Raw genomic sequence first — 24602 nt, 5'->3', positions numbered from 1 at the left:
GGAACTAGATCCTGCATGCCTCAACAAAGATCCTGCGTGCCGCAACTAAGACCTGATGCAGCCAAAATAAATAAATATTTTTTAAATAAATAAGTAAGTAAATATGAATGCATGACACAGTATATATTTTACATGTTCCTAGTTACAAATTCTATGTTTTTGGTTGCCAATAAAAACAGTCCAAAGCCCCGATTATAGTCTCATAATGTCAGTTTTTTACTTTCAGACAACACTAAGCAACCATCTCAGGACAAGACAGAAAAATAGATTATTTCTGCCTAAGTCATCAGAAACCAGAGAAATTGTTGCCTCTGGAGTTAAAAATGCAGCCCCCCAATCAAAAAATGGATGCCAACTAAGCCTGCTAGAAGGGAAGATGTGAACTGCAGCTGCTCCCTAAGAACCAAGAAAGCTTGAAGTGTTGGGAAAGAGGCGTGGGCTTGGAGTAAAAGAGAACTGGGCTTAAATCCTGAGGCTGGCTTTGGTCAGTAGCACAGCCTTGGGCCAGGGATTTAGCCTCTCCCAGCGGCATTCTATTGTAAAATAAACCCACAAAGAGCAGAGCTACCACAGCCATTTCTCCTCAGTTGCGAGGGTGTGTGGGGGGCGGGTATTTTGCGTCTGGGGGAATGTAATGTGAGGGGCATCATCCTGCAGGCTACCACCTAGGCTAAGGCAGGCCTCGTCAGAAGGCTCTTGGCAAGTTCGGAGCTAGTGTATGCAAATGTACCAGCACAGCACCTGGTAAACAGTAGGCAATCATTCAATGATAGCTGCTGTAGTCATATGATGCTCCTGCCTCTTTTTCCTTTTGGACAAAGTCTATCCCATTTTAATCTATTTACCACAACCATAAAGTACTGTTGTAATTTAGTGATGCATTCTTGTTGGCACTTACTATATGACAACGAGTTTTGCCCTCGGAGACCTTTATATTCCAGTTGGAGGAGACAGTCAATAAACAGATAAAGGGCTAAAGAAACAAGGCAGAGAAAGGACAGCTACAGTGAGAGGACAGGAAAGAGAATGACTAAACAAAGCAATCAGGGAAAGCCTCTCTGCGGGGTTGAGAAGAACCCTAAATAGTAAGAGGGAGTCAGCCATGCAAAATATGAAATACAAGTATTCTAGGCAAAGAACTATGCAGGCACAAACAGGTTTGGCAGCTGCTACAGCTGAAATGTAAAATGGGAGGGTGGTAAGAGATGAGGCCCAAGTGCATAAACATAAAGGGCAGCAGAGGACCAGAAGATCAAGGGCAAGATCTGGATTTTATGCTAGATCTAATGAAATGCCGCTAAAGGATTTTAAGCAAATAAACTGCCATGATTCCAAATGCATTTTTTAAAGCACACTAACACTGCTTTGTGGAGAGCAGGATCTGGGGGACAGGACTGGCTCCGTGCATGGAAACTTTACAGTAGCTCAAGTGAGAAATGATAATGACTGGGCATATACCCTGAGAAAACCATAATTCAAAAAGAGTCATGTAACAAAATGTTCATTGCAGCTCTATTTACAATAGCCTGGAGATGGAAACAACCTAAGTGCCCATCATCGGATGAATGGATAAAGAAGATGTGGCACATATATACAATGGAATATTACTCAGCCATAAAAAGAAACGAAATTGAGCTATTTGTAATGAGGTGGATAGACCTAGAGTCTGTCATACAGAGTGAAGTAAGTCAGAAAGACAAATACCGTATGCTAACACATATATATGGAATTTAAGGGGAAAAAAATGTCATGAAGAACCTAGGGGTAAGACAGGAATAAAGACACAGACCTACTAGAGAATGGACTTGAGGATATGGGGAGGGGGGAAGTGTAAGTTGTGAAAAAGCGAGAGAGAGGCATGGACATATATACACTACCAAAAGTAAAACAGAGAGCTAGTGGGAAGCAGCCGCATAGCACAGGGAGATCAGTTAGGTGCTTTGTGACCGCCTGGAGGAGTGGGATAGGGAGGGTGGGAGGGAGGGAGACGTAAGAGGGAAGAGATATGGGAACATATGTATATGTATAACTGATTCACTTCGTTATAAAGCAGAAACTAACACACCATTGTAAAGCAATTATACTCCAATAAAGATAAAAAAAAAGTAATAATTATGAAATCTTAGAATAAAAAAAAAAAAAGAAATGATAATGACTTAGACCAGGGTTTCTCATCCACGGCACTACTGACATTTGGACCAAACAATTCTTTGCTGTGCGGGGCTGCCCTGTGTTGGAGGATGTTTAATAGCATCCCTGGCCTCTACCCACTAGACAGATGCCAGAAGCATCCTCCAAGTGGTGACAACCTTAAAGGTCTCCAGATGTGGCCAAATGACCCGTGGAGGTGGCACTGGGGAGAGGTGGCAAAATCCCCCTCAGATGAGAACCAGTTTGCTTAGACTAAGTAAGGAAAGAAATGCGTGAGAGTCATGAATTTGCAATATATTTTAAAAGCAGAAACATAAAGGCACGAAGGAGGGAGCAAGAATAATCAATAATCAAAGTTCTGATGTTACTCTCAATTTGTTAGACTAAGTTTTCAATAGTTTGAGGAAAGTGCTTTCTAAGTCAAATCTACCTGGGGCTGTACAAACAAGTTAAGTTACATAAACTCTCTTGGACAATAGTTTGGGCTCCTTTTCTTTAAGTCTATAAAAACTGAATTGTACAGCTGACAGGTATATTCATAAAGAAATACACAATTTCCAACATATTAGAGCAAAATCCACAGAAATATTAACTTTCACCCACTATCTGACAGTATTTTGACAGTTTTATTTCAAAATATAGTCATGTGAATTAAAAAAACAAAAATACCCCAAAAATCCCTTCATTGTGAATTCTTTTCAAAACTAAATTCCTTATTTAGTGAGCTCCACAATCAAGGCAAAATTGTACTAAAACCTGAAAAACATAAATATTCAGTAAAACACACCAAAAGAGCCTTAGATACAGCATTCATACTAACATATAATAGGTGGCCTCCCTGTTGGACCAGAAAACAATTTAGCCTCTGACATACAGTCTAGCAGAGTGATGATGAGTGTGGCTTCAGGGTCCAGACTGCCTGGGTTCAAATCCCAACTCCTCTATTTTCTGGGTATGTGACTAGAAGCAAGTATGAACCTGTGTTTCAGCCACCTCATCTATGAAGTGAGGGCACCAACAGATCAGAACCTGCCTCACAGGGTTGCTGTGAGGATTAAATGATCATTACGTGCAAAGTGCTTGGACCAGTGCCTGGGACAAAGAAAGTGTTCAAAAACTGTTAGCTATTACTACTACTTATTGCTTATTATTAAATGTTATTGCTATTAGTATTACTTCTTAGGTAAAGTCTTCTTAAATAGTGTATATCATCAGATTTTAAGTGTACTCGAGATCTGCTTATTCTGCACATAGGGGGAGGACCACACTATATGACTGGGTGGGGGAAATAAAACAAGCTATACAACATTATTACTTCAATCTCATTTTGTTTAAGAAACAAACTATACGAAACACTGTTAAGAATACATTTCCCTTAGGGTAAAATATGTGAATGATTTTAAGGGGGAAGAGCAGGGTAATGGAGGAGAAGGGATAAGATGACTTTTTATGCTTGTATATTATCTGAATTTCTTTGAAATATATTTCTTTTGTAATTTTTTAAAATAAATCAACATTATCCATGTTTTCAATAGTTTGCGGAATGCCCTTTCTAGATCAAACCTACCACATTCTGTAGCAATAATGAAAATTGCAGAAACTGTTGGGTAATGGTTTTTAAATTAATAGACATTTCCCATATTAAATTAGTGGTTTCAAGTGACTTTTTTGGTTGTTTTGATTTGGTTTGGTTTTAATCCATCAACCTATCAGGAAAGCAAAACTACGCATTTTTTTAAGGGATTTTTGTTTCACTCTAATAATCATTCACAAAATGGCACCAGGAAATGAAGAATTTAAAAGATCTATTCTAAGAAGTTGTGAAGGAGCTCAAATTTAAATCATTAACTGAAACATTTACAGGATTAACCTCTATTTTTATACTTGATGCCAAAAATCACACTAAAATCATTTTAATGGAATAAGTTGAAAAAATTTCCAAATGACTGGTTTAAGCCTGGAGGAGCTACATAGTGTATGTGTAAGGAAACAACTGTAAATAGTATATAACTAATAAACTGCCCCTGTGCTAGCTGCACATTACTCAGTGGAGGAATTCCATATTTGAGTTCCAAAATCACACTGTCCCAGCAGCTAGATTTTTTCATTGATTTAAAAACATGTCAGTTTGTGGACTAAATGTGACAACATCAAAATACTCTATCACATAAAAGGCAAACAAATAGTAATAAATACTACAAACCAAACCCAACAAGTGAAGCAACACAACGAATACAAAATAAGAAAATGAGTCTAAGTTTCTTTAAAAAAAAAAAAAAGGCTAAGGATGAATACAGAAGGAGAAATCCAAAATGATTTCCACTTCACGATCGTCTATTAAAGTAAATGCTGTGCCTCTTTATTGCTTCCCACAGAGCGGAAGGGCCCGATTGCTCCAGAGGACTCTGCAGAGCACTACTGGGCACGTGTGTGCCTCACTGACTGGAGGCAGCACTCGCCTCTAAAGTTCACAAGGCAGGGCCCCATCTGCTTCCACACAGCCCGCCCTGCTGTGCTATTAAGAAAAATGTCCCCATCTTAAGCTAACAAGAAATTCAAACTGCCACCACCACTGAAAACGTGGACACCAACGACATTTAATAATAAGTTATAGCCAACCTGAATAAAGAATATTAACTTTAAACACAAATTCTCAAAAGATTTTGGTACTAAGATAAAGGAAGTTTTAAAAATATCACCCAGAGCAGTTGCACAGATCTAATAACCAGGAGCACACAATCGAGATCATTTCTAAAAGATCTTTTATTTACTAATGGTTTAGAGGTGAAAGCCCAAGCAAATGTTTGTTACCTCTTCTCACAACTGTAAATGAAAAACTTTAAAGAGAGCATTCCCTATACACAGAGAAAGGTAATACTACAGGATGGTGAAGTGCATGAACTTGACAGAGACTTCAGTTCAAACCCCAGGCTCTCCACTTACCAGATATGACTTTGGGTAAGTTTCTTCTTTACCTCTCACTTTCCTCACTTATAAAGTGCGGACAATAGAGGTGTTGTGAGGATGAAGTGAGTTAAATATATAAAGTGCTCAGAAAATACAAGAATCCAACACCTATTATTTTTTTAATGTTTTCATTTCAGTTGGGCACATGGGTCCTGTACTCCGAAATGGTTTTCATAACATAATGTGACCCCAGTGTGTGTATTCTATGTGTATGCCATCTATGAACTGTGAAGAAAGTTTTCATCAAAAACAAATGACAGCTGCTCTGGATAAGAATGGGATGCAAAAGAATATGGGTTCTCTCAAAAAAATATTTATCAGAAACTTAAGATGAGCTACTCGTTTTTAAGGGTTTTCTGCAACCAGGAAAGGGAGCGGGAGGTTTACTTAAACATGAAAATGTGCCAATGTTTAGAAATATTATAATGCTGAGATAAAATTTACATCTGAATTATAACTATGTCACCCGCACTCCTTTACAGCTAGAGGCTCTACTGGCTAACCTGTTGAGGTCAGAAGAGGAAGAGGAGAACCCTGTGTATTTCTCCCCAGTTGCAGAGCAAACTGCCAAAGGAGGGTCTCATCCTGCTACCCTCCTCCTAACAAGGCATTCATCACCAGCAGAATCAGCAGATGGCTCCCAGAAGGCCCAGGACTGAGGGCTCAGCAGGGTAAGGCCCAGCCTACACGGACCACTGTCCGTAAGTACAGACTTCTGGACACAAGGAAATGGACATGAGGCCACTGCCCACTCACCTTCTAAAATGGAAACTGAACTGAGTCTCTCCAGCAAATGCTGTTTGGAAAAGAAAAGTTTACTCCTCACAAATGAAGTGTCCCAATGTGAGAGAAAATTAGTCTAGCCAGAAGTTTCTCAAACTAAGCCCTATGCTTCCCAGGTTTCTAGGAAGGGAAAAGGTGGGGGAAATGGCTGACAGAGCTCTAAATCCCTAGTCCTAGCTATAACCAGATGGCACTTGAAGCAGTTTTGTATCAGAGTTCTGTCAGGTTTCCTTTGAATAAATGTTTACAGGGTGATGGGACACAATATGATTCTATCACCTCAGCAACAGAGTACAGGGCTCTGGGGCAGGCAGCCCAATTCAAGTCCTGCTTCCACTGCTGACTGAAAACTTTACATATGTCTACTTGAGTCATCTGTTTTTATAAAACAGTGATAACACTGACAAAAAAAACATTAATAGTTCATGTGAAGAATAATAAATGATTTACAGAGTATATTACAATGTCCGCTCCCCCTGAGATTGTTCTGGGTAATGGAGAAACTTCAACAAGAACTATAACAACTATAGGACACTCAGAAACCAACTCCTAGAAACTTCCAAATGCAGAAACCAACTCTGGCACAAATTACTTCAAACACTTGCTTCATGAGAGAAAACACTGTAATTACTGTCAAAAGAAACATCTGAACAAGAAGTGGTTGAACATCACAGCTGCTATTACAACCAATAAAAAAGTTACAGATTTCTACAGCATGCTTGATTGATTCTGGTTTTCCAGGTTTAATATTCCTACATGTAAAAATAGCTTCTCGAACAGAATTCAGGGTAGGAGTCTACAACAGCATAACATCAATAGGAAAGAAAACTGGATTTGGAAAAAGTAGAGAGATGTGAATAAAACACAGACTGGATAATCCAACCTTCTGTAATTGCTGGTTATAGAAAGCACTTGTCTCTATTAAAAATAGAAAAGTGCCACTTGAAGAAAAAAGATGAAAGTAGCAGATGGCTAAAGATTCCAATACTTAGTACATACATAGCACTTCCAGTCATTTCCCAGTGAAAAGTACTGGGTGGTAAGGATGTGATCTATTACATTCCAAACGAGTTAGGGCTTTACTTTTAAGCAGAATGGAACAGAAAAGTTAAAGGAATGAAACCACAGAAACACAATATGCATTTAAAAAAAAAACAGCTTTAATGAGGTTAATAAAATAATTAATCTAATATATTGGGATTTTTATACTACAGAAGGATCTCTTAAATGTCAGAGCACATAAATATTTTCCAGATAATGCCAATCAACCATCCATTGCGCCTACTGGAGCCAGACCCTGGGGAATCTGCTCACAACACAGCAGGGTACAAACTTCTGTAATCACCTTCTTTGCAAATATTTGTAAATTAGAAGTGAGATTCATTGCCTGTGACAGTTGTGAGGACCATGAGAAAATACTGACTGCTAACTGATCTTTAACGTCACTTAAAAACTACATTTTTATGATTAAAGCCACTGATAAATATTAGTGGATCAACAGAACTTGTTCCCTGAAAGTTGGTATTTTTTTTTAATTACTATATACCTAGAGATGACTTGCAGGTTGAAGGTATGTAATTTCATAACAACTGTGTAATATGTGTCGATGACTAGAAAACAACGTTTAACACTACACTAATTTGAAACAAAGATTTATAACAAGTCTCTAGTACCTATAGTCCTTGGTTAATGTCTGATTTTCAAAAGCACAGTTTTTTTGTTTTTAACATAATGTGAAATGTATATGCATATGTATACAGAGTAGACTGCCCTTCCCAGGAGAATGTCAAGATTTTCCAGTACGAATGATTCATTCAATCATTCAACTGAACAAATATTTGTGAGAGTTTACCATGTGAAAGATGCCACACTAGGTAGATGATTTCTTACATTATGTATTTTCAATGTGACACTAGGCCCCCCAAACACTGTTTTTCTATATTGGATTCTTTCCTCCTTCCTTTTTCAGCTTTTTCCTCCAAAGGCAAATAATATCAAAAAATAAAATTAAAATGAATTATTATATATAGTGGATTTAAACAGAAGACACCAGCCCTATGAATTTCACCTTTACTATGAGAAACTAAGAAGTATTGATACAAACAAGTTTTAAGCCTTTATTTGATGATATAAGTTCTTATTTGATGTGATAAATGGAAAAATAAATGGACTGTGCTATACTCTAACTTAACCACACAGCTGATAAAATTTATGACTAATTGATTAAACCAAATTATTTTGCGTCTCACAAATCTAATGTAATTGTTCAAGTAATTAAAAATGGGGTAAAATCTCAACTAACATCCACCTAAAAACAGCAAGCAAGTAATCTTGGTTGATGTACAGCTAGTTACAACATCAAGTAACTATTCCCTTTCTTCTTGGCTTCCTGAAAAAGGTTATTAAAATGGAGGCAACTTTCACTTGCCTTTATAGCTATAGAGGTGAAATTCAAATGCCAAAGGTCAGAGGTCAGAAGTAGTCACATTTTTCTTGCTATCAGAAACTGACTTTTGGAGGTAGGGCACAGGAGAGAAGTAAATCACATTTTAAAAGTCTATACTCAAACTGTAGCATATTACATCTTTGCTATACTGGCCAGCTATAATTGTAACACATTATGGTCAGCTATAATCCAAAACACACAACAGAGTATCACAGCAAAAACAGACTGCTAACACGAGCATTTAGTTTGCTCTTGACTCTCAATACACCAAACAACTATTCCATCCATTATATGTTGTGATAAGCAAACCTACGATTCCAAATTAGATCCAACAATTTTAGTGTGTGTACTAACTTTATGTCAGTGATTCTGGAAGGCATCAAATCACTCAAGATTCTCATAAAACAGAGTAAGATCTAAGATAAATTGAATTGAGATTCCATGTGTAAATGTTTTTTAGAAATGAGAATATAACATATATAGCCATAGTGCTTAAAATTAACTACGGCATCGCTGTGGCCCTGGTAGAAACCTCCTCCTCGAAAGCAACTTTTATTAGGCCACATCTGCGTATTAGTTTTAAAGAAGTGGAAACTTGGATACACAACAACGTCCTACTATACAGCACAGGGAACTATATTCAATATCCTGTGATAAACCATAATGGAAAATAATACAAAAAAGAATGTTTATATGTATAACTGAACCACTTTGCTGTACAGCATAAATTAAGACAACATTGTAAATCAACTATACTTCAATTTAAAAAATAAATGAAAAATAAAGAAGTGGAAACTTAAAGGAGTTCAGGTAAATTCTAAATGGCCTAATAAAGTATCTTCAGTTTAAATGATTTCTGAATGGGTTCTAATGTGTGTGGCATGACCAGTCAGAGATGCCATAAAAGGATTTCTGAATTAGGTAGGCAATGAGGCAGACACTCAAGAAATCATTTCCAGATAATTACCCTAAATGTGACTGGATTAAATACTCCAACCAAAAGACAATGACTGGCTGAATGGATACAAAAACAAGACCCATATATATGCTGTCTACAAGAGACCAACTTCAGACCAAGGGACACATACAGACTGAAAGTGAGGGGATGGAAAAAGATATTCCATGCAAATGGGAATCAAAAGAAAGCTGGAGTAGCAATACTCATATCAGATAAAATAGACTTTAAAATAAAGACTGTTACAAGAGATAAGGAAGGACACTACATAATGATCGAGGGATCAATCCAAGAAGAAAACATAACAATTGAAAATATTTATGCACCCAACATAGGAGCACCTCAACACATAAGGCAAATGCTAACAGCCATAAACGGGGAAATTGACAGTAACACAATAACACTGGGGGACTTTAACACCCCACTTACAACAATGGACAGATTATCCAGAGAAAATAAATAAGGAAACACAAGCTTTAAATGACACAATAGACCAAACAGATTTAATTTTTATTTACAGGACATTCCACCTGAAAGTGGAAGAATACACTTACTTCTCAAGTGCACATGGACCATTCTCCAGGACAGATCACATCTCAGGTCACAAATCAAACCTTGGTAAATTTAAGAAAACTGAAATCATATCAAGCATCTTTTCCGACCACAATGTTATGAGATTAGAAATCAATTACAGGAAAAAAATTGTAAAAAACAAACACATGGAGGCTAAACAATATGCTACTAAATAACCAAGAGATCACTGAAGAAATCAAAGGGGAAATCAAAAAATACCTAGAGACAAATGACAATGAAAACACAATGACCCAAAACCTATGGGATGCAGCTAAAGCAGTTCTAAGAAGGAAGTTTAAACCAATACAATCCTACCTCAAGAAGCAAGAAAAATCTCAAATGAACAATCTAACCTTACACCTAAAGGACCTAGAGAAAGAAACAAAAAAAACCCAAAGTTAGTAGAAAGAAAGAAATCATAAATATCAGAGCAGAAATAAATGAAATAGAAACAAAGAAAACAAGAGCAAAGATCAATAAAACTAAAAGCTGTTTCTTTGAGAAGATAAACAAAATTGATAAACCTTTAGCCAGACTCATCAAGAAAAAGAGGGAGAGGACTCAAATCAATAAAATTAGAAATGAAAAAAGAGAAGTTACAACAGACACTGCAGAGATACAAAGGATCATGAGAGACTACTACAAGAAACTCTATGCCAATAAAATGAAGAACACGGAAGAAATGGACAAATTCTTAGAAAGACAGAACCTTCCAACACTGAACCAGGAAGAAATAGAAAATATGAACAGACCAATCACAAGTAATGAAATTGAAACTGTGATTAAAAATCTTCCAACAAACAAAAGCCCAGGACCAGATGGCTTCACAGGTGAATTCTATCAAACATTTAGAGAAGAGCTAACACCCATCCTTCTCAAACTCTTCCCAAAAACTGCAGAGAAAGGAACACTCCCAAACTCATTCTATGAGGCCACCATCACCCTGATACCAAAACCAGACAAAAACACTACAAAAAAAGAAAATTACAGACCAACATCCCTGATGAATACAGACGCAAAAATCCTCAACAAAATACTAGCAAACAGAATCCAACAGCACATTAAAAGGATCAGACACCATGATCAAGTGGGATTTATCCCAGCGATGCAAAGATTCTTCAATATATGCAAATCAATCAATGTGATATACCATATTAAACTGAAGAAATAAAAACCACATGATCATCTCAACAGATGCAGAAAAAGCTTTTGACAGAATTCAACACCGATTTATGATAAAAACTATCCAGAAAGTGGGCACAGAAGGAAGCTACCTCAACATAATAAAAGCAGTATATTGACAAACCCACAGCAAACATCATTCTCAATGGTGAAAAACTGAAAGAATTTCCTCTAAGATCAGGAATAAGACAAGGATGTTCACTCTTGCCACTATTATTCAACATACTTTTGCAAGTCCTATTGCAAGTCCTAGCCACAGCAATCAGAGAAGAAAAAGAAATAAAAGGGTACTTCCCTGGTGGTGCAGTGGTTAAGAATTAGCCTGCCAATGCAGGGGACACAGGTTTGAGCTCTAGTCCGGAAAGATTCCACATGCCGCGGAGCAACTAAGCCCGTGCGCCACAACTACTGAGCCTGTGCTCTAGAGCCCGCAAGCCACAACTACTGAAGCCCGCACACCTAGAGCCTGTGCTCTGCAACAAGAAAAGCAACCACAATGAGAAGCCCGCACACCACAACAAAGAGTAGCCCCCACTCGCCACAACCAGAGAAGGCCTGCGTGCAGCAATGTAGACCCAATGCAGCCAAAAATAAATAAATAAAAATAAATTTATTTTTTAAAAAAAAAGAAATAAAAGGAATACAAACTGTAAAAGAAGTAAAACTGTCACTGTTTGCAGATGACATGATACTATACATAGAAAATCCTAATGATGCCACCAGAACACTACTAGAGCTAATTGATGAATTTGGTAAAGTTGCAGGATACAAAATTAATGCACAGAAATCACTTGCACTCCGATACACTAACAATGAAAGATCAGAAAGAGAAATTAAGGAAATAATCTTATTCACCATTGCAACAAAAAGAATAAAATACCTAGGAATAAACCTACCTAAGGAGGTAAAAGACCTGTACTCAGAAAACTGTAAGACACTGATGAAAGGAATCAAAGATGACACAAACAGATGGAGGGATATACCATGTTCTTGAACTGGAAGAATCAATATTGTGAAAATGACTATACTACCCAATGCAACCTACAGATTCAATGCAATTCCTATCAAATTACCAATGGCATTTTTCACAGAACTAGTACAAAAAATCTTAAAATTTGTATGGAGACACAGAAGACCCTGAAGAGCCAAAGAAATCTTGCAGGGGAAAAAAAAAAAACGGAGCTGGAGGAATCAGACTCCCTGACTTCAGACTATACTACAAAGCTACAGTAATCAAGACAGTATGGTACTGGCACAAAAACAGAAATATATATCAGTGGAACAGAATAGAAAGCCCAGAGATAAACCCACGCACCTATGATCAACTAATCTATGACAAAGGAGGCAAAGATATACAATGGAGAAAGGACAGTCTCTTCAATAAGTGGAGCTGGGAAAACCAGACAGCTAGATGTAAAAGAATGAAATTAGAACACTCCCTAACACCATACACAGAAATAAACTCAAAATGAATTAAAGATCTAAATGTAAGGCCAGACACTATAAAACTCTTAGAGGAAAACATAGGAAGAACACTCTGACATAAATCACAACAAGATCCTTTTTGACCCACCTGCTAGAGTAATGGAAATAAAAACAAAAGGAAACAAATGGGACCTAATGAAAATTAAAAGCTTCTGCACAGCAAAGGAAACCATAAACAAGACAAAAAGACAACCCTCAGAATGGGAGAAAATATTTGCAAATGAATCAACAGACAAAGGATTAATCTCCAAAATATACAAACAGCTCATGCAGCTCAATATTACAAAAAAAAAAATAAATAAATACAAAAAAAAAAAACCCAATCAAAAAATGGGCAGGGGCTCCCCTGGTGGCGCAGTGGTTGAGAGTCCGTCTGCCGATGCAGGGGACGCGGGTTCGTGCCCCAGTCCAGGAAGATCCCACATGCCGCGGAGCGGCTGGGCCCGTGAGCCATGGTCGCTGAGCTTGTGCGCCCGGAGCCTGTGCTCCGCAACGGGAGAGGCCACAACAGTGAGAGGCCTGTGAACAGCAAAAAAAAAAAAAAAAAAAAAAAAGGGCAGAAGACCTAAATGGACATTTCTCCAAAGACATCCAGATGGCCAAGAGGCATATGAAAAGCTGCTCAACATCACTAATTATTAGAGAAATGCAAATCAAAACTACAATGAGGTATCACCTCACACTGATCAGAATGGCCATCATTGAAAAATCTACAAACAATAAATGCTGGAGAGGATGTGGAGAAAAGGAAACCCTCCTGCACTATTGGTGGAAATGTAAATTGATAGAGCCACTATGGAGAACAGTATAGAGGTTCCTTAAAAAACTAAAAATAGAATTACCGTAAGATCCAGCAATCCTACTGGGCATATACCCAGAGAAAAACATAACTCAAAAGACACATGCACCCCAACGTTCACTGCAGCACTACTTACAATAGCCAGGTCGGGGAAGCAACCTAAATGTCCATCAACAGACAAATGGATAAAGAAGATGTGGTACATATATACAACGGAATATTACTCAACCATAAAAATATTACTCAACCATAAAAACCATAAAAAATATTACTCAACCTAAATGTCCATCAACAGACAAATGGATAAAGAAGATGTGGTACATATATACAACGGAATATTACTCAACCATAAAAAGGAATATTACTCAACCAAAAAAATATTACTCAACCATAAAAAGGAAAAAGAATATTACTCAACCATAAAATATTACTCAACCATAAACCATGAAATTGGGTCATCTGCAGAGACATGGATGAACCTAGAGACTGTCATACAGAGCGAAGTCAGAAGGAGAAAAACAAATATTGTATATTAACACATATATGTGGAATCTAGAAAAATGGTACAGATGAACTGGTATGCAAGGCAGAAACAGAGACACAGACATAGAGAACAAATGTATGGACACCAAAGGAGGAAGTGGGGGCGGGATGAATTGGAAGATTGGGATTGACATATATACACTAACTAATATGTATAAAATAGATAACTAATGAGAACCTGCTGTATAGCACAGGGAACTCCACTTTGCTGTACAGCAGAAACTAATACAACGTTGTAAAACAACTATACCCCAATTTAAAAAAAAAAAATCATTTCCAACCTAACAGAGGTTATGGTCTAGAGTATGTACAGACTGTACTGACAAAATACAGTTCTAGGATCCTATCTGCCCACGTTTCCACATGCCTGAAAGCACCTCACACTTGCAGTCTGCCAGCCTGATCCTGAATAGTTGGCATAGCCTGCACATAAGCATCAAAATTTGCAAAACTTTTTCCAGTCAGCAGTCTGGAAAAATCCCAGGTACAACAGCAGAATGCTGTGTCATCAAGGTTTTGATGGCACAGAATATGATACCATGTGGAAAAACAAACACATCAAGACCCTGAGTCACAGAACAATTTAGAAGAATTAGAACCAACATGAACAGGTTTTGAGTCCCTTAACCTTGGGTTTCTCACTATCAGCACTACTGACATTCTGGCCCAGATAATTCTTTGTTTTTTTGTAAGGTTTGTCTTTTTTTGGGGGTGGGGGGTATCCTGTGCATTACAGAATGTTTAGCAGTATCCCTGGCCTCTACCCACTAGATGCCAGTAAGACCTAACTAGTTGTGACAGCCAAAAAACGTCTCCAGACATTTTCATGTGTCCCCTGGAAACCAAAATCTCCCCTAGCTGACATGCCTTAACCTATTTATTTCACTTACATTTTCCTTTTTATGAACATACAAGTGATAGGTTTTTAGAAATTCAAAGTCAGTCTTAATGAGCTCTTTCAATAAAAAAAATTATAAGATATAAACTACTGGGTTATTATCTGCAGCAATTTTTTTCTTAGTGGTACGTCAAATACAATGCTTCTTAGAAATCGATGGCATCTTCAATTCAATGAAATTCAGCCACCCACCATCCTTTCCCCTTTATCATGGAACCGTCATCCTGGAGAATTACTTCTTCCTCACTGTGTAAAGTTTTAAGTACTACCCAGTTCTTCCCTACCTAGTGGTTCTCTAGTCTTCCTTTTGAGTCCTTTCAACTATCTAATATTCTTCTAAAAATTTCCTTGCTTCCCAAGTCGGCCAGAGTTAAGTTCCAGTCTTTCAACCAAAAAAACCTAACTGAAACAAGGTCCTTATTAAGCTAGCCTGACAGAAAATATTTCAGAGTATTTCCCTGCCATGAAATTCACCAGCCTATTAAAAATGTTGGTGCTTCTCCTTTACCATTCACCATATAGGTGGAGTGAATGGGGTACAGATGAAACAAGAATTGTTGTAACAGTGTCATGGGGATTCACTGTACCCTTCTGTTTTTGAAGGTGTTTTAAAGTGTCCATAATAAAAAGGTTAAAAATTATAACTATCCTATAAAGAAAAATATCACAATGGAAATAATTTCCAAAGTCCTTTCTGCATACGTTGGATCCCTTACACTTTCATGTGCCTATGCCCCAATCTTAAGGGCTTAGGAACTCAACTACAGTTATGGGTACATCTGGGGTGAAAAGAGAAGACTTGGAAAGCCAGGCATATACCACTGACAGTCCAGGACACAAGGAACCATCTTCTAAAACTGCTTCCAAGGCTTTACTCAATTAAGGCAACAGATACAATTATCTATAAATGCTTTGTTTCTCCAAAAAGTTGCTTTTAAAAGACGGCACAGAAAACCTTTTTAATGCTTTTTCTGAAGTTTCTTCTCTGGTTGAAAAAAGAAAAAACATAGCTATTGATTCTTCTAAGAACTATCATACAGATAAACACACACTTTTTGCCAAGATTTGACAGCTGGAAGTTTGCATGAAGAAGGCTTCAAACAAAACATTTTTTTTAAAGAGAAAACAATAAAAAAAAAGGCTGTACCACCCTCTGCTCCCCTTAAAAGTGACAGAAAATAAATTCTTTATCAGTAGTCATTTGTCCCAGGTTACAGCTAGGCTGCCAACCCCAGTCCACATGAGAGATGAAATCAGCCCTCACTGGCACCTTGTATCCATCTCATCTGCCCTTTACCTTTCATAGAACAGGAGAACAAATGGGAGCTAAGTCATGGAGGGGGAAAAAAAAACCCCACCACAGTGAGAATTACTGTAACAAAAGCCTGTACCGTAGGGGAAGAAAGGAAGACAAAAAATTCCTATGTGAAATATAATAAGCAAAGTAAATATGAAGGTCTAACCAAAAACTCCTTATTAAAATAAAATTCAATTAAAAGTAATAAAATTTCAAAGACAAGGAATTCTACCATAACACATTGATTTTCTCTGCTTCTTAATGAAAATGGTCTCAGTTTTTTTGAATATTTTAACTTCACTATCTAATTATATACTCCATCAACCTAACCCCAATTAAATAATTATGAAGTGCTGCGTGGGAAACTATTGAAATATGCGTAGACACTTTTAGCAGTACTAACTACATCTTGATTTTTAAAACCCTAAGCCATGAGCCTTCTCTCTTTCCTGAGAAAAATGGTGGTCTCAATGTACAGTAAAACTCATGTCCTGTTCTACACGTTTCAGGCAAATCGGACCTAGCTTATTTAGCACTTCGTCAAAGAGAAGAAATGTTAGAGAACATTTCATAAACCCTCACTTTAGAGATGAAATATTTAAGGCCCAAAGAGGTTAAATTATACACTGAAGCCCCTATAGCCAAGTGAAGATGAGACTCCAATTCAAATATTCCTTACATTAGCTCTCTCAAGCAAACTAGTGAAGCAGCCCAAAACACACACACACACACACACACACACACACACACGCACACAATCTTACAAACCATCTACTGGTAGTGGTCATTGTGCATGTGAAAGATATTTGCATAATCATGTAATAATAATGCTTTTTGCTATACGGAAATTTCAGAAATAGCACAGATGGGAAGCACTTGACTCTATCTTGGATTAAAATGTATCCACATATTTCTATGAGTAAGTATATACTTTAAGTCGTTAAAAAGTAGTACTTTTACCAAAAAAAAATTAACTATTTTGTTTTGAATATTGCTTTCTTTTCAGTTTACAGCCTTTCAACATCTTTTTGAATCAGCACATAAGATCTACTTGACTGTCTAATATTCCACTGTAATAAAATTCCGTGTACCATAATTCACTCATGCAGCCCTCCATGATGGGCATCTGGATTGCTTCCAGTTTTCTATTACAAAAACATTTCAGTGAACATTCTTTTAGCAGCTGTTGTTAGAAGTAGTAATAATGACAACAATAATATAGATGTATACAAAAAAATCTAGAGGAATGAAATGTTCAAGAGTGGTTATCTCTGTAGGATGAAATTACAGAGGATTTTGTTTTTTCAACCTTACACTTATCTGTAACATCTTTGACTTTTTTAAGTGAGCATACTACTAATCAGTGCTACTTATTAACATGGGTACTATCTATAACATATAACATTCATTATTAGCTACAATATTGTTAACCTTAATACCCATAGTAGACGATGTAATTTTCAATCGTAAATTATATTCATTAAAAGAACCTAGCCTGAGAAGTGCCAGGAGAATCCTCAAGAACTACTTCTCACATATTGAAAAAACAGGACTCAATTATTCATGCAACTAAGAAGTACACAAGAAATAAAATGGTCATTTACAATTGAGTTTGGGAAGGGGATAACCTAGGGCTTTAACAAGCACAATCCAAAACCAAAACCAGCCACGTTCATACATGTTCAGCCAAATACAAATGACGAGTCTTATTATAATCATTCCTCTCCAGAAATATTTCATAAATATGACAAGTCTGCCAAAATCTGTCTCAAACACCATGAAGCTCACCGTTTCTGATTTTCAGATTCTTTCTTGGCCTCCTCCAGTGCCAGCTCCTCAGCCACTCTTCTTTTCAATTCTTCATCAGAAACTAAAATCAATAAAGAGGGGAAGGAGATAAAATAAGTGACTTCTTTAAACAAAAGCATCAGAATACTCAGGAAGACAAAGCTGAGACTAGATCTTAATAGGCAAAGTTTTGCCAGCTGGTCAGTGTCTCCTTGGAACCACCTAAGCAGGGTGGAAAAGACCAATTAGTGCACTTCAGGAGTAATTTAATCAAGAGTTCCCTGGTGACCTAGAAATCTCCACACCTGCCAGAAGTTATAATAAACTCAAGGAGCTGCTTACTGCCTAGTGGGACTGAGCCATTAAGTACAAATTCTTTAAAATGATGTCCTACCATTAAAGTCTGACAACTGCATAGAGGGGGAGGAGAGGGTGTAAGGAAGGGACTTCAGAGAGGAAAATGACACCAAAACATTCCTACTTTGATAATTAAACATTTTAAGAAATCACTTATTAGAGAAAGAAGATCATTTGTAGTTACATTCATTTTTCCATGATTTACAAAAAAGGGAATTTATGACTCATATTTAAACCCATATTTTTTGGAAAACGTCATTCAAATTCAAGTGCCAACAATTGGAGAGAGAGACAGAACAGTGCTGAGAACACGGCTGGAGCTTTCTAAATAACTAATGACTTGATCTGAAACATCTGGTCTTTCCAATTAGAAGATTTTGTACAATATGTTTTGTAAGATTCTTACAGCTATGATAGCAAATAAAATAGACAAATTTTACATACTCTTTTAAGAGCTTTCCATAAGAAATAAGCAAGGACTCTTTCCTCTTCAGTACCCAAAACCCACTACCCAAAATTATGACCAAGAAAGCACCAGAAACACTTAAGATCTAGGAATACACACAGGACCTAACAAGTATTTCAACTGGTTGAGCCTACTAGATGGAAACTAGACAGTACTCTCTGCTCTTCAATGACATTTTATTTGATAATCTTGCATTATAAGCACCTTGCCTTATGGAATATGCAAAAAATTAATTACAACAAGATATGCAAAAACTTTAAAATTTAGCTGACACTGGGCAATAACAAAGAAGATATATGAAAGGTCTAAGGATGTCTTCTCTTATTTGTGGACTATCAGAAAACAACATCATCAAAGGACATTATCAAGAAGGTGAAAAGACAACCCACAGAATGGGAGAAAATACTGGCAAATCATATAGCTGACAAGTGGCTTGTATCCGGAATATACAAAGAATTCTTACAACAGAACAACTGAACAGAACAATAAAATGACAACAAAATTAAAAATGGGCAAAGGACATAAATAGGCATTTCCCTAAAGAAGATATTCAAATGGCCAATAACTGCATGAAAAGTCACTCAACAGCATTCATCACTAGGGAAATGCAAACCAAAACCACAATGACTTACCAATTCAAACCCACTATAATCCAAAGGACAAAAACAAGTGCTGGTGAGAATGTGGAGAAATTGAAACCTTCATGCATTGCTAGTGGGAATGTAAAATGATGCAGTCACTATAAAAATAGTGAGGCAGTTTCTCAAAATGCTGAACATAGTTACCAAATTATCCAGCAATTCCACTGTTACGTACTGTATACATCCAAGAGAACTGAAAATATGTCTACACAGAAACTTGTACATGAATATTATCACAGCATTATTCACAATATCCCAACAGTGGAGACAACCTAAATGCTAATCAACTGATGAAGGGATAAACAAAATGTAGTATATCCATTCAGTGTGATATTATTCAGCCATAAATAGTTATGAAGTACTAATACATGCTACAACATGGATGAATCTTGAAAACATTGTGCTAAGTGAAAGAAGCCAGACACAAAAGGTCACATATTGTATGTGCCCACTGATATGAAATGTCTAGAAAGGGCAAATCTGTAGACAAAGGAAGTAGATTAGTGGTCACACAAAATTAATGAATTAAAACTAGAACAGGGAATTGTTTGATTCAGGCAAATCTTAAGACTTTTTTTTTTCAGCATTAAACGTTCAAAATAATACAAATCCCACTAGAGAAATTACAGACAGTAAGAGCTCAGCAAGGAGTCTGGATATGGATAGTCTTTGTTTTTCTATTAGCTAGACTTTAGATAAATCAGTTAACCTATCTGACTTTTGATTTCCTCATCCAAGAACAAAACTGGGTAGGTTACATAGGTGTCAGCTGGCTATGAAGTTCTCAGCTATGCACTCTATAAGGTGATGATTTTCACATTTTCATCTCCTTCTTATAAACAAGCAAAACAACGTGACACATTTTTTCAAGTTGTTCACAGCGGGTAGCTCTATTAGTAGCAAAAACTGAGACAAATATTTCACCCAATTAGTACTACCTGATCAAACTATACTCTGAGGTGTACATACCAGTTAGGATCAACACACAGTCAGACCATGTGTAAAATCACACAAATTCCCGATTGCTTCAAATTATTGCAGCAAAATTTTTCTCATGCAAAATTCGATCAAATTCTCAATCACAATTCAACTGAATTTCACTCAATTAAAACTAGGCTTCGGTAAGACCTTGGTATACCAGGTCTAAGCATGAAGCAGTGAGATCCATTTTCTAAGTGAGCTGATACAACATATCTTAGTAGTGCACTGTATGCCTCTTACATAAGGGCTTGCTACCAGGGGAAGAGCCAAAATCAGCAGTGAGCTTTTCATGATGATGTGATAAACCTGGAAGGGAACGGTAAGGACTCCATTACCACATGGCGACCAGCTGGGTGGCTGGGAAGGCAGCCATGCAAGAGAGACTGCAGAGAAGGAAACGCAGCTTCAAGGCTTGTCTTCCTTCTCTATATAAACTCCTGCCTCTCATGCCTGCCAAGGCACCTGCCGTGGGGTGAGGTGGTAAATACTGATAGATGGAGATAATGGTGGTATCACCTAGGGAGGCCAAGAGAGGAGGGAGAAAGATGGGAAGAGGAAGCACAAGAGATGCAAAGGTCAGGGAAGCTCCAGAAGCCACTGAAGAAGACATGCCCAAGGGACCGGCTACCTCACATCACTTCTGGTCAGTCAAGGGACTAAAGCATAGCTGTCTCTCTAATGCCCTAGCTATTTTTGGAAAAGAAACACACACACACACAAACACACAAAACTTTTGGGTCTCACGTCCAAGGTCACAGCTGAAAAAGTAATTACCTTAGCTATAATGGAGAATTTAAAATAACAAAAGATAAAACATGACCAAGCATAAAGAGTTTAAAATCTAAAATAGCAATTCAAAGCCCAGGCAGGAAAATAAACCAGCGTGGTAATGGGTTTTGAGCAAATCTAAGTTTCAAGTTATTTGTTTTTCAATCAATAGAATACAGAAAGCAACAACATATTTCTTCTGATAGGTCTGGTCCAAAGTGCATAAGGGAAAAAGATATACCATTTGGAGACCAATATTCAAAATGGCTTTTCTGAAAACACTCTTTTCAGCTTCAGGATCTGAACATTCTCTCAAATAAAACTGTTATTAAACTAAAAGGTCAGTGTTTCAGGATGGACTACTTTAAAAGAAGCACAGAAAGGCCAACTTTGCCTATTAGCACAGTGAGTTTCCCGTAGATCTTTGAGGACTGGCAGAGTTTGTGAAATGAGAAAAAGTAAAAATGAGAAACTTTCAAGCCATATAAATCAGACTGGCCACGGAAACCTGCAAAACAAGTTCCGGCTCAGTAACTAGGGTTCTAAAACTTTCACATAACATACATACTTCCCTTTTAAAATGTATTAAGACAAAAGGATGCTTTCTTCACACACTTGTACTCTGTACTTGCTAAAATGTTCTCAGAAGCGATTTTTTTTCTCAATGAACACAAAGACTGGCATTTTGTCAGTTAGTTATAGGTGATACAACACTAACCATAAAACACGTGAGAAAAAAATCAAGCATTACAATGGCCTGGTTAGAGCAAGTCGGCCCTAAACCCTTTATTTGAAACTACTATTGAAAATAAGAAATATCTGTATTAAAAGCAGCTCAAATTTTTGTTCGTTTTTAGTAAACAACATTCTAAACAAATGTTTTGGTTAGTCCAAAGGCAGCTTTACTGACTGCCTAGCAATCTTTTGCTCCCCTTAGCCACATTCTAAATTTTTAAGTTAAATTCTTAAGAAATTCTAAGAATCTCTAATTTCTAATTTCAGGATCAAATAAAAAACTCCTAACCTTATACTACATGATTCTTAGTATTCTTAGGAACTGTGAATACCATGGTCTTAATTCTCAGAGAAAGTGTAGCATACATTTATTACACCTCACCTGTGTTCTATGTTACCTGACAGTGTCCTAATTCTGTTTTCAGAAACTGGTTAAACGAGGGGTAGAGAGGGAAGGGGTGGAGAAGATGGGACACTATATTTAAGACAGTTCCTTGAATGGTGGACAGAAATGACTCCAAAAGACGAAATGACTTTATGAATGGCTCATCATCTATGAAAAAAACAAAGACCGAAAATACAACCATGATTGGAGACTTACACGGATTCCCTGGACCTCAAGGGACATACCAATTTCCTTTGTAACTTTTTCCGCTATGACTTTCCCTTTCTTTCATTTTCCTAGCATAGTCCTTACAGTATAATTCCCTCCCCAATTACAGTATTTCTGAAACAATCTCCGCAAGTTACTTAATAAAAATTATGGCTTGCCTATTAGAAAAATGTCAGGTCCTTTGGGATTTTTCCTTTATTCCATTTCTTTCTGGTTTTACCATTTACTGATACATACCATGTCCAATTTTATAAGCCCTATTATTTTCATGTGCTAGTTTAAAAACACCAAAGAGAACTATGAAAATCTACTCTCAGAAGAAAATAAATGTATGTAATTGCATAGCACCAGCAGCAGATTTTAGATAAACACTGGACTCTGCCAGGATTGAGACAGCTGAGCCAAAGCTTATACCGTAAGATACAGCCAAATTAAATTTTCAGCTCCATAGAAATATCCATTAATCTTATAATTTCAATAAATTCATTAATACAAAAAAAGCACTGATTGTTTAAAAAATAATAATGGAAGCATCCATGCAATCAATGAAATACAACACACAGTTTATCAGAAGTAAATGACTCACAGCATGTGGGTTGCAGGATAAATCTTGTCTTGCTCCTTATCTTATAAAAGGTACAGAGTTTGATTAGAAGAGTCAAAAGATGGCTAGAATAAATCTCAGGGGTCAGAAAGAAACATGTAACAGTTTGCCATTATCCATTTGTGGCACCATCTAGTTAGCAGACAAACCTGAGTTAAACACACACACAGAGTGTGTTAAGTATGATGATATTCAGCTGACAATAACATTTACTATCACCTTAAGGATAACGTACCCTAAGACTGCCTTCAAAAAAATGCCATTTGTCTAGATACCTGGCAGGGTAACTGAGGCCACTTATACATTAAAGCTAATGACAATGTTGGAATGAAAATCCTTAACTGCAGTTTCAAAACCATAAATATCAAATGAGAAGGCACCGTGTTACAGTTTGGCAACCTAAACATTAACTGTATCAGGTTAATGGCTTATTTTGTAGTATTATTGCTCCATCAGGATTTATATACCTTCATAAATGTCTAATTTGAATGGCATAATATGCAAATAATGTCCATTTGATTGTTTGCTTCACAACAAGCACTCGTGGAAACCAGCTCCACAATACATTCTATGTGAAAACAAAGATCAATACCAGACTGCAGATGCTGTATAGCAACAGACAAGCTCATCACTCATATTCTACAGTTTCCACATTTTTAAGTAGACAATTCATAAAACCAGTATTGAGAATCAGATACACCTAGTATTTCATGTCTTAATATCCTGAATAATATAGTTGCAAGACCTCACAAAGCCTCTAGGAAAATAAGATCTATAATTTAAATTAAAAAATAATAATTACCTCTGGATATTGCTTTTTGATGCATAGCTTAATTTTTTTGTTTGTTTCACAAATGGACGTATTTTGTTCACTGGAGATAAAACTATCAATTCAACAGCGTTAAATCTCCAACCCCAAATGAAGTACCAAAACTACCCAAACCTGTTTCTTTCTTTCCAACGGTCCTGAGTGTGGCTGCATTCAAAGGCTTCTCCATAAAGACTCATGACATTCAAAGAGGACCAAGCTGGAAATAAAGGCGGTCTCATCTAGCCCTGGTTTTGCCACAATTCGTTTTTGTGATTTTGCTCAAAAACACATCATTGCTTTAGGCCGAAGCTGTCTCCTCTATAAAATGAGAACCCAAACTAGAAAATCTCCAACAGCCGTCCCCTTACACAGCAGTGTTAAATGGGACTGAATTCATGCTTGAGCCTCCACCTCCCCTAAAAGCCCGATAACATGAAGGTGAAAGAATGAAAGGGTCTATCGTTGATAACATATAATGCCAATTGTTCCTCTGAAGTGACACTCCACTCATTTGGAAAAACTGTCTGTCAAATACCCTGCAAACTAACAAAAACATCCTCTAGGCTTTACAGACAAAGCAAAAATAAAGAGGGAAGGAAGGACAGGGTGGGAGAGGGAGGAATATTGTGCAGGCTCTTCTAGGCATACAGCAGATGTTCAATAAAAATGTGGTAATCGTTTGATCTGTGGAGTCAAACATCAGTCATTAGGTGAAATGAGTCACCAACTTTTTGGGTAGCTTAGGGACGATTTAGAAAA

At 37.0% G+C, this 24602-nt stretch overlaps 1 protein-coding gene across 1 annotated transcript in view; it reads right to left on the bottom strand.

Moving 5' to 3' along the window:
- Positions 1-24602, bottom strand: part of CHCHD3 (coiled-coil-helix-coiled-coil-helix domain containing 3) — a 296334-nt gene that overhangs the window by 220569 nt on the left and 51163 nt on the right. Inside the window, exon 3 of the mRNA XM_082662344.1 lies at positions 17868-17949. Coding sequence (XP_082518470.1) covers positions 17868-17949 — 82 coding nt within the window. The remainder of the gene's footprint in view (positions 1-17867; positions 17950-24602) is intronic.

This window comes from Grampus griseus (assembly GCF_964374135.1).
Source record: "Grampus griseus genome assembly, chromosome: 9".
NCBI lineage: Eukaryota > Metazoa > Chordata > Mammalia > Artiodactyla > Delphinidae > Grampus > Grampus griseus.
The sequence above is the reverse complement of the archived record's forward strand: the minus strand, read 5'-3'. Positions and strand labels throughout refer to the sequence as shown.